The 11,048-nt window shown below is 54.4% G+C and overlaps 1 protein-coding gene across 1 annotated transcript; it reads left to right on the forward strand.

Annotated features, from left to right (window-relative positions):
• Positions 1-358: 358 nt before the first annotated feature.
• Positions 359-10,287, forward strand: Dusp15 (dual specificity phosphatase 15). Its single transcript, XM_005384884.2, has 7 exons — positions 359-416; positions 1,021-1,054; positions 2,532-2,614; positions 4,685-4,734; positions 6,359-6,433; positions 7,447-7,618; positions 8,239-10,287. Exons 1-7 carry the CDS (start codon positions 396-398, stop codon positions 8,509-8,511), a joined length of 708 nt encoding a protein of 235 aa, XP_005384941.1. The 5' UTR covers positions 359-395; the 3' UTR covers positions 8,512-10,287.
• The last annotated feature ends 761 nt before the right edge of the window (positions 10,288-11,048 follow it).

An 11,048-nucleotide genomic window follows, 5' to 3' on the forward strand; every position in this document is an offset into this window, starting at 1 on the left:
CTGACAGTGCCAGGGTGGGGGGAGCGCCCCGCCCCCATCCCGGAGGTGACCCCCCACGCGGCCGCAACAAGCTGCCGTTGTCCTGCGGGCCGTGGGCCCGGCACACTGGGGCTTTGTCCGGCTCCCCGCCACGACCCACGGGGGCGGGGCACATGACTGAGGGGTAGGAGGAGCCTGCGGCGGTGGAGGCGGCGGCGGAGGCTCCATCATCTGCCTGCCCGGCCGGGGGTCGGCCGGCGGTGGCGGCTGCACTGGTCTGGCCAGGGCCGCAGACGCCGGGCCCCCAGTTCCCCACCACGTTGCAGACGCCGGGCCTGGGCCACCAGGGCAGCTGCGACCCAAGCGCTCTCCAGGCGGCGAGCAGGGGGTTCGCCCGGCCCCCCGGGCCCTGGATCATGGGGAATGGCATGACCAAGGTAGGGGGCGAGACACGGGGTCGACCGAGCCTCCGACCTTCTGCCCCGCTGCTGCTAGCCCTGGGCCCTGGGTCCGCCTGTCTGTCCCCTGAGCCGCCCAGGACGCTGCTGTCCGTTGTCTCAGTCTTTGCCTGTCTGTTCTCTGACTCTGTATCTCTTGCTGCCTTTCTGTGGCTGTCCTTCCCGAGCTCCCTCTCTCCAGGCAGTCCCTGTCTCCGTCTTGCGTGTCTGTCCCCAGTCTCTGACCTCTTGGACTGGCACTGTTTGGCCATCCCCTGCAGCCCCTGCCGGCTTCAGTCTGCCCTGCTCCTGGCCCACTCCTCCCCTAGGACTACCTCTCCTCCCTCAGGGTGCCTCAGCACCCCTCCTCCCTCTCACCTGTCCCCAGACCAGGCCCCTTGGTCCCTCCCTGTGGCCAACTTGCTTGTCTGCTCTCCCATCCTTCCCCAGCCCCAGACCCCTCTCACAAAGGGCTCAGGGCCATGAAAGGGAGTCAGTTGCTCCCCCAGGTCCCTTCATGGGACAGAGGGGCTGGGGTCCCCCAACAGCCAGGGGTGGGAAAAGGTGCAGTCTAACCACTGGCCCCTGCCTGTCCTTCCTCTAGGTACTTCCTGGACTCTACCTCGGAAACTTCATTGGTGAGCACTTCCCACTCTGTCCCAAGGCTATGGCTCCGTCTGTCCATGCCATGCTGGGAGGGGAAAGGGCTGGTGGAGGATGAGGGGCAGAGTCTCATGGGCAGGGGTGTCACCAGGCCTGAAGGGTCAAGGAGGGAACCTCGGGGGTCTGACGCTGACATCCTTCCCCATTCAACCTTCTGCCCACTTCCAGTACAGGGCAGCACCAAGGGCTCACAGTGCTGCCTCAGGCCTGGGCAAATCAGCTCTGAGCTCACCTGCTCCACACAAGGCCCTCAGGCCCTAGGGCTCTTCTGGCCCCAAGGTTCAGCTCTGCTCTCCCTCATCGTCCTTGCAGGAGGGCTCTGGAGATGCTGTCTTCTGGCAAGCAGAGTCCTAACAGACCCCCTCGTCCAGCAGAACCCCTGAGAGCAGCAGCTGGGAGGCCTGGTTGGGGCGGGTTCTGAACCTGCAGGCTCCCATCTTCCCTTCAGCATCTGTCTTTTCCACAATAGCCCTTGGGTGGGGGGAGGGGCACAGGTGTGGAGCTAGCCCATCCCTGCCCTCAGGGGCCTTCAAGCAGCAGTAGAAGGCAGGTCTGAACACAGACCTTTGCCTCTCGGGTAGAAGACACCTTGAGACAGGTAGTCCAGAGCTTGGGGGACCCGAGGTGGAAAAGTCACTCCAGTCTGTGGAGTCTGAGAAGGTTCCAGAGGGCTCGGGTGCTGCACTCTCCTCACCTGGGCCCCTTCCTTCCTGGGAGTCACCTCAGGAGCTCCAGCCACAGTGAGTATCTGGCTAAGTGAGGTCTGAATCCTCTTCAAGTGTGTAGGTCCCATGAGGACAGGAGCCATGGAGTTGTCCCCAGTCTGCCAGTGCCCCGCCAAAGGCTGCACATAGTAAGCCCCATGGGAAATGTTTGTTGAATGAGGAAGTGGACATAGGGAGACAGAGGGGCTGTGTGTTATTTTTCTGGTTAGAAAAGATCTGTGCACAGTGAACACAGCTCCGAGAGGTAACCACTGGTAGTATTGTGAGGTGTATCCCTGAGTCCTTCTTTGCACAGCTTAGATGCAGATATGACACTGAAAACAGAGTGGAAACCTATCCTGTGTTTCCCACCTGAAACTATTGTGAACATCCTTTCAGCACACCGAGACCATTTTAATGGCAGCACAGTATTCCAAAGTACCCAGCTCCCTTTTGATGGACATGAGGTTGTTTCGGTTGTTTGGCTAGAACGCCAGTCTCCACATAGCTTTCTGTGCGCTTTCTGCAGTCCCCATATTCCTAGAAGTAGAATGGCTAGGCCAAAGGATGTGCTGGGAAGGGTGCTTGGCATGGAAAAAAACAGCATGAACAAGGCCAGGAGATGCTGGGCTGCATCTGGTGGGTACCTCGGGGGTGAGGAGGAGAGCGTGGGCATCGGGCTGTCACTGCACGTCCCTTAGGATAAGTCACACCTGCCAGCTTGGCTCAAGCATCCTGCTTCTTTCAGATGCCAAAGACCCGGATCAGCTGGGACGGAATAAGATCACCCACATCATCTCTATTCATGAGTCGCCCCAGCCTCTGCTGCAGGTACTCAGAACCCCATGCCAGAGCTGGGCATAGCTGGGGAGGGTGGGCTGTAGACCTTAGCAGCACCCACAGATCAAGTGTGTACTATGTGCTAGAATTTCCTTCCTGACCCATGCTTACTCCTTCCTTCTTCACCACTGGACTGTTTTACATTTTCATCCCTATATAGCACCTGAGGCCCAGGGAGGTAAATTAACTCTCCTCAGGCTGCACATCCAGGAAGTGGGTCAGCTGGGATGTGAACGCAGACTATCTGGCCCCAGAGGTCTCACACTGATCCTTAACAAGGCCCCCATGGAGAGTAAGGATGTAGCTCAGTGGGGGAGTGCTAGAGTAGCATGCACAAGGCCCTGGGTTCTGTCCCCAGCACCTGGGGGGTGTGTGTGTGTGTGTGTGTGTGTGTGTGTGTGTCCCACACAGGCTTCCCATTGCCCAACTGGTTAGATGATTGCAAACAGATGATTCTGGGCTCTGTGTCTTGCTATGCAATCTTGAGTTGTGACTTCACCTCTCTTGGACCTTTGATCCCTCAGCCCTGACTGCTCCCAGGGGCTGCTATGATGCCAAAAAGAACTGCAAGATGGTGAAGTTGCTTTGCACACTGGGCATGTTCCCCGCTGGAGGGCTGGTACTGGTGTTACCAAGTCCTGGGAAAAGAGGAGGAAAGTGGGAAATCCAGGTCATGGTGCTAGAATCAGGAGACCTGAGTTCACATCTTCACCACTCACTCTCTTTGTAAGCTTGGGTACAGGACTTCCCCCTCTGAGCCTGTTACCTGATCTTTTAAATGGGAATTTCATAATAGTACCTACTTCACTGAGCTACGAGATGCTCAACAAATTACAACTGAAATGTCAAAGGTAAAATATCCTTACTCCATAAACAAGATCCCCTTCCTCCTCATCTGCTAGAGTCTGTGTCATCCACAGAAGGGAAGGAACTGCGGGTGGGAAAAGGCTATGGTGAGACAGAAACCAGGTTCTGCCACATACTTACTGTGTGACCTTGGGCAGGATCCTTCCCCTCTCTGGACCTCAACGTTTTCACATGTCAGTTCTGATGGTCTCTAAGGGCAGCCTCCAGTAATATATGACTTTCAGAGTCCAAGAGGAAATTTTCCAGCCAATAGAGTCTGAGTTTGCTTTATAGGGCAGCCTCATTTTGGAGTATTTAGAGTATGCAGTCTAAATACATTGCACTGGGAGGGCTGTTGAGTTATTAATATATTCGGTAATGAAATGACTGTTTACAGTGTAAGTCCCTACCCCAACAGCTCTCCCTTCTCACTAGCATCTCTCCCTCCCATCCATAAGTGAATTTAGCAGTCAGGGTTTGATAATGCCATGCAAAGCCAAGGCCAAATGTGTTGCAAAGTGAAATTGCAAACCTTGCAAAAGATGCACGATTTCATGACCTTGAGGAGCAGGCACTAGAGAAGGGCTATAACCTCATGCAAAGCCATGGAGAAATGAGGACCTGGCTGGTGGTAGGATAGGCCCCTGAAAAGGTTATTTAAAATATCAAAGCATCAAGGGAGGTCCTTGAGAAAAAGCAGTGAGGTCCTTGGAGCATGAGCAAAAATAATCTTTTGCAATATTGGGTGGCAGTTAGGCAGGAGCAAAGGATATCATAGCAAGAATTTTGGAAAAATTATACACACTTTATTCCTTGACTATTCTAACAAATAGCAATGGTTTTCTAGCTATAACTCATGAAATGAAAACTTGATTTTATAAAATTTACTTCTTTTCAGGGTAATCAAATCTGCTTTGTGCTTTTTACTATGTAATTCTATAATTCCACTTGGAAAGGAGTTGCTTTAAAAAGTTTCCTAGGTCCTTCTTGTGAAGTCACCTATGGGGTTAGGACATCATCCACGCAGAGGCATGGCATCACAGCAGAACTGGAGGCCCACAGAGATGGTGTCAACTTTCTTTGAACAGAGAGACAACAGTGGCCCAGAGAGGGGCAGGAACTAGGCTGGGGTTGCACAGTGCTTGGGCAGCTCAGGCTGGGGCTGGAAAGGGTGCAGACAAAGCTCCCCTGCCTGAATATGTCTTGTACTTGCAGGATATCACCTACCTTCGCATCCCAGTGGCTGATACCCCTGAGGTACTCATGTAAGTTCCCCAAGATGGACCAACAGATGGACAGACAGCTGTCACCTATGGTGCAGGGGAGGGGAAAGGAGGTCTGAGGGAGGACAAGAAATACTCAGGCCAAAGCTCTCCCAGGGGACCCAGACCCAGGTCTGATTCTGTCTCAACCATGCCCTTGTGTTATGTCCCTGGCCAAAACTCATCCTCTGAACTTCAGTCTCAGCTATGAAATGACTCCTGGGATCAGGTGCACCAGCAGATGTGAAAGAATCGAGCTCAGCCTGTTCCTGGCCTTGGAGTGAAGACAGCTGGCTCCTGGCCAGGCGTTGCCATTTATTGCTGTGTGACCTTGGACAAATAACTTCCCTCTTCTGAGCCTCTCTGTAAAACAGGGGGTGTGATCAGAGTCAAGGAGGCTTTCAATGATCAGATGACACAGGTGGAGGATTTAGGACCAGGCCTGGCGTATAGTAGAGGTCCCCAAAACAGGACTTTCATTTGCATCTCAGCATCAGTGCCCCCAGGTTGGGATGGGCCTGAACCTAACTCCTGCCCTTTGAGGGTCTTGGTCCCAGCCCACCGCTGGCCATCATTGTTACCAGATACTCTGCATACAGACCCTGGAAGAGTAGGCCTCTGTGTCTCCTCCCACACATTTCCTTGAAAGGTAATCCCAGCGCTCAGGAGGCTGAGGCAGAAGAATCACGAGTGTCTTAGCTACCTTCTGGTTGCTGAGACACAATACCCAACACCCACAATTTAAGGGAAGAGAGGTTTATTTTGGCTCACAGTTCGAAGAGGTGACAGTCCACAGTCACCTGGCTCCAAGGCAAGGTGGTGTGGCACAGGGGCACGGCAGAGGAGAGACGCCTCATGGTGTGGCAGCAGGAGACAGAGAGAGACCGAGGAGGGAGAGAGACCCTCCAGGCCACGCCTCCTGTGACCCCCCTCCTCCAACCAGGATTCACTCCCATCCTCACCTTTAGCTGTAAACGCATCAGTGGACTAAGCCACGGATAGTATCATGTCGCAGTGATCCAGTCATCTCCCAAAAGCCCCATGAGCTTATGTGCACATGGCACTTTGGGGGGACGTCTAGATATAAACCATAGTGATGAGTGTGAGCCCAGCCTCAACAACACAGTTTAGCCTGGGCTACATAGTGAGACCTTATCTACTCCCCAAAAAGCAAACAATCCTCAGGACCCACTGGGAAGCTGCTCTGCCCAGATGGTGTTTGACTCTCGCCCCCTGAAAGGCCACCCTGCTGCCTCCCACCCACTCAACCTCGTGTTATAGCATTGACCCTGCTCATTGCACGCGCTGGCTGGCCCGAGGACCTGGAGCTTTCTTTTCAGTACAGAGGATTGGACCCAGGGCCAGCCGCATGCGAGGCAAATGATCTACCACTCACCTACATCCCCAGCACTTTTTAAAAAATTTCATTTTGAGACAAGCTCTCCCTAAAGTTCCCAGGCCAGCCTCAAACTCAACATCCTAGCTTAGCCTCCTGGAGCAGCTGGGATTACAGGCGCCACCACACCCAGCACCCCAGGGTTCTTTGTCTTTTGCTAGCCTGTAAATGGGGAAGGGACACCTCCTAAAAGCCCTACCCTCAGCACTACCCTATTGCTTTTCTCTCTAGCAAAAAGCACTTCAGGGAATGCATCAACTTCATCCACTGCTGCCGCCTCAACGGAGGGAATTGCCTCGTGCACTGGTGAGTGACGAGCTCGGGCAGGCAATGAGGGCTGTTCTCTGTCCTGGAGAGAGAGCTCCCCCACCCCACTATGGTGGTGACAGCCCACCATGCACCCTACATGGCCAATCAGAGGCTTGTGCCAACATCCTGTTCCTCACCAGTGGGGTAGCCATGGCCCAGCAGCTATTTCTCCCCAAGACTCAATTTCCTTATCTGTAAAATGGGAGGAGAATGTTGAGCTGACCAGGTGGTGGAGAGGTGAGCCCGTGGGCTCCCAGCTCTTCTCTCAGGTCTTTGAGGCGAGGGTGCAGGGCAGTGGGGAACCTGCACTTGGAGTTGGGACCTGAGTCTTCTCAGATTCCCTGGCCCTGCTGATGTCATTCACCCCTAAACTCCTAACCAGGCACCTATCATATGCCAGGGTCCTGCTGGCTCTGCTGGAGCCTGTTCTAGGGACCAGCTCGCTCCATTCTAGTCTGCCCCACCCTTCTCCCCTTGTCCAGCCGCACTAACCTCCCCATTCTTCATATCTACAGGGCTTTCCTCTCACGATCTTCACACTCTCATTCTTGACTAACCCTTTCCTATCTTTCAAGATTCACCTTGATGTCACTTCCTTGACAACCTCTTCCCTACCCCCCCATGAATACCTTCTCCTATGTGGGCATCCTCATCTTCAAAGCAGTTACCCATGCCTGAAACTCACTAGTCAGTGTGTCTCTCACAACCAAACCTTAAACTCTAGGACAGCAAGAGACCGTGTCTATTCATTCTCCACTGTCCTTAGTACCTGGACAGGAAAAGTTGTTTGTTGAATGAATGGTTGTTGTTTCACCCAGCCCTTTGCTGTGGGAGACAATGCCAGGCAGAGAGAACCTCACAGGCCAAGACCTGTAGCTAGGAGGACAGGCCCTGGAGGTCCCTTGTGGTTGGAGCTGAGGAGGCAAGGGTAGGGGAGCTGAAGTGGGGATGGGGTGCTGGGGGGCGTGGAGAGGCTGGACCTTACCTGAAGCCTGGGGGTGGGATCCCAGCTTTGCAGGCATCTCCCGCAGCACCACCATTGTAACAGCCTATGTGATGACAGTGACGGGGCTAGGCTGGCGAGAAGTGCTTGAAGCCATCAAGGCCACCCGGCCCATCGCCAACCCCAACCCAGGCTTTAGGCAGCAGCTTGAAGAGTTTGGCTGGGGGAGCTCCCGGAAGGTAGGGGTGGAAGGGGCCGGAAGGGGCCGAGCTGGGGGAGGCAGGGCGTTGAGGGGTCAGGGTGGGGTAGCGAGTGGGGACACAACCTTCCTCCTACCTGAAGGAATATCAGTTGATAAGAATTCAGACCTGGCTCAAGATTTTCCTGAGCTCGAAACTTGGGACCTCGAGCTAATCCTGCTCCTTGGCATAGTTTGTTGTAACAGCTGTGCTCCTTATTAACCTAGAATGTGGCTGCCTTTAGACCAGAGTGGGGACCCTCTTGGGTGACCAGGGGTCCCAGGCTCCCTCTGGCAGCTCTGCTCCTTGGAGGTATTTGAGGATCTGACCTCTGACCACGTAAGGGAGTGTGTTCACGTGCTTGTCTGACCCTGGGTCTTCCGGAGCCCAGTGCAATGCCTTGTCATAGGTTCTGGGGAGATGCCGTGGGGAACTGGCAGAAATTGACACTGGGAACAAGGGGTGAGAGGACGGAGAGGAGATCCCAGGAGGGAAGGCTCTTAGCAGGTAGCAGGCCGGTCCCAAGAAACTATCTGCTGGGCCTGGGAGAACCACAGGGGACACAGGCTGGGGAGAGGACCGGACCCCGTGACCCTCGCCGCTGGCTTCCGTCCACGCAGCTCCGCCGGCAGCTGGAGGAGCGCTTTGGCGAGAGCCCGTTCCGCGACGAGGAGGATGTGCGCGCGCTGCTGCCGCTGTGCAAACGCTGCCGCCAGGGCTCTGCGACCTCAGCCGCCTCAGCCACACCACACTCGACCGTCTCAGAGGGGACTCTGCAGCGCCTGGTGCCGCGTGCGCCGCGGGATGCCCACCGGCCGCTGCCGCTGCTCACGCGTGTGAAGCAGACTTTCTCCTGCCTCCCGCGGTGTCTGTCCCGCAAGGGCAGCAAGTGAGGCCCCTGCCTACTGGCGGGCCCCTTTCTGGGCCTCCCCAACCGGGACGGGCCTGAGGGTGCAGGAGTCCCCGGTGGCCTGTCCCCTCGCCTGCCCCTGCTTGTCGCGTCCGCAGTGTGCTGCTCTCCATGCCCTCTGTGCGTCTGTGGTCTGTGTCTGGCCAGCCTGCTGCAGCCACCTGGTGCCTTAGTCCCTGGGCTGGGGAGGGCCCGACCTCCACCCTGAGAGACAGTGGAGTGGGCGGGGTGGGTGGGGTAGGGTGGAGGGCCTGAAGGACATTAAAGAGACACAGAAGCTGCCTGTCCCAGTGTCTCATCATTCCCAAAGGCCAGACGCAGGAACTGGAGAAACGGAGAGAGGAGGGAGGCTGTGCCTGGATCACACCTTCACTAGCTGCAGTCTGCGGGGTTGAGGCCTGGGGCCAGGCGCTAATCTGACACTCCCTCACCCACCCGCCCAGGCTCCAGGAGCCTGGGCCCCTGACCAGGCCTCTGAGTCCCGCTTCTCTTCCCTCTCTTTGAGACCCCCTCCTCTTCTCTCGTGCCCCCCTACTTCCTAGTCACAAATGCTGACCAGCGGGTTCCACAGTGCCTCCCTGGCCTTTTATTGCTTGAGTTAACTTTATCTTCAGGGGAAAAATCCACGTGAGGTGCAGAGAGGTCAGGCAACTTGCTCAAGGACAAACAGCTAGAGCTGGAGAGGCGGGGTGTGAACTTAGTCTGAGTCCCAGCTCCTTCTGGCTTTGGAGGTTATTGGCCAGGAGGAGCCAGCCCCAGCTAGTGGTGATGACCCTTCCGACCTAGCATTTAAAGGCCAACAAAGCAGCAACTGACTCCAAGGGTGAATAGAAGTCATCAGAACCTGTTTTTCTACAACTAACCTGACGCTGAGAGAGATCTGAAGTAGCTGTAACCCCACAGTCACTTGATGGGCTTCTACTTGTGCACCACGCACTGAAACAGCGCTGTGAGGGAACACAGATCCTTGCATGGGTGTGGGGAGGGATAACCCTTCCCTGCCACCCAGTTGCATGCTGGAGACAAGCTACGGCAGTAAACAACACCTCTACCTTCTTGTTGCTGATGTGCTGGTGCAGAACACATGGTAAATCAAAGAACACACACCAGAAGGAGCATTCCAGGCAGACAAAACAGGAAGAGACAAGTCCCCAAGAGGATAGAGAGTGAAAACAAGGTGGCTGGGCTCCCCAGAGTCCTACAAGCCCGTATCCTCCCGGCTGGTTAGTAGTAGTGCCGCCCACCCAGGTAAAACACCTGTCTGCTGTTTAGAAACCTCTATGGGCCCATCTAGCCCCTTGGTCCGGTGTCCTGGCTTTTCAGAATGCTTCCTTGCCCTTCCAGCATAACTTCCCACACTCCAGCTAAACAATGCATCCCTCTCTCATGGACACTCACTCCAGCCATCGGCTAAACTTTATCTTCATCTCAGTTCATCAAGCAAAGCAGTGTTGCTATTCAGAAGCTGAGGGAACCCAGGATGGTGTCCAAGGCCATCAGCTAGCAAGTAGTGGGGCTGCAATATGAATGCAGGCAGTCTGGCTGCATCTGCACCTTTTATTACTGCCCTCTGAAATCTAGAAAAATACAGAGAAGGTTAGAAACTCCTGCTTGGATGTATCATCTGCCTCAGACTCTACATCCAAAAATTCAACCAACCTCAGATAAGAAATATTCCAAAAATAGTACATCTGTCCTGAACCTGCAGACTTTTTTCTTGTCATTATTTCCTAAACAATAAAGCATAACAACTGTTCACATAGAACTTACGTTGCATTTGGTGTTATGAGTCATCTAGAGGTGATTTAAAGTCTTCGGGAAGATATGCACAGATTATATGCAAATACTGTGCCATTTTATATAAAGGGCTTGAACATCCATGAATTTCAGTAGCAAGGGGGACCTGGACCCCAAGGGACACCACCTCTGAAGTGCGTGGTGGCCCACTGGAGCACCATAGGCATGAGTCTGAGCCCAGCCTGTGTGGGAAGGGCTGCTGGCCAGCCTGTGGGGGCTGGGGAGGGGCAGCACAAAGAAAGCCTTCCCCTCTTCTGGTCAGTGCTGGCTGCATCCCAGCCCTCTACCCACTGCAGAAAGAGATAGTTTTTCTCTCTCAGCCTCAGTTTCACCATGTACACAGCAAAGGGTGGAGCAGTCTGAGCTACTTGATATCTTGTATATCATATATCCCCACTGACAATTTAATAAAAGATACAGACCCCAGAAAAATGCATTGATGAGGATGGGGGGGGTTGGTACTAGGGACTGAATCCAGGGTCTTTGCACTAAATTACAGCTTCAGCCCATTTTAATTTTATTTTGAGACAGGGTCTCACAAAGTCACTTAGTTGCCTAGGTGTGATTCTCCTGCCTCAGCCTTCCAGAATGCTGGGATTGTAGCCATGCAATATCATGCCTGACTATAAATATGAAAAAACTCTACATACAATTTCAGGGGATGATAGGCTCCACCAAGAATCCATGAACTCCAGGGGAAGCTGTCAAGGGGCAGTGTGGGAC

This window comes from Chinchilla lanigera, unplaced genomic scaffold (genome assembly GCF_000276665.1).
Source record: "Chinchilla lanigera isolate Chin_1 unplaced genomic scaffold, ChiLan1.0 scaffold00021, whole genome shotgun sequence".
In the NCBI taxonomy this organism is placed as follows: Eukaryota; Metazoa; Chordata; class Mammalia; order Rodentia; family Chinchillidae; genus Chinchilla; species Chinchilla lanigera.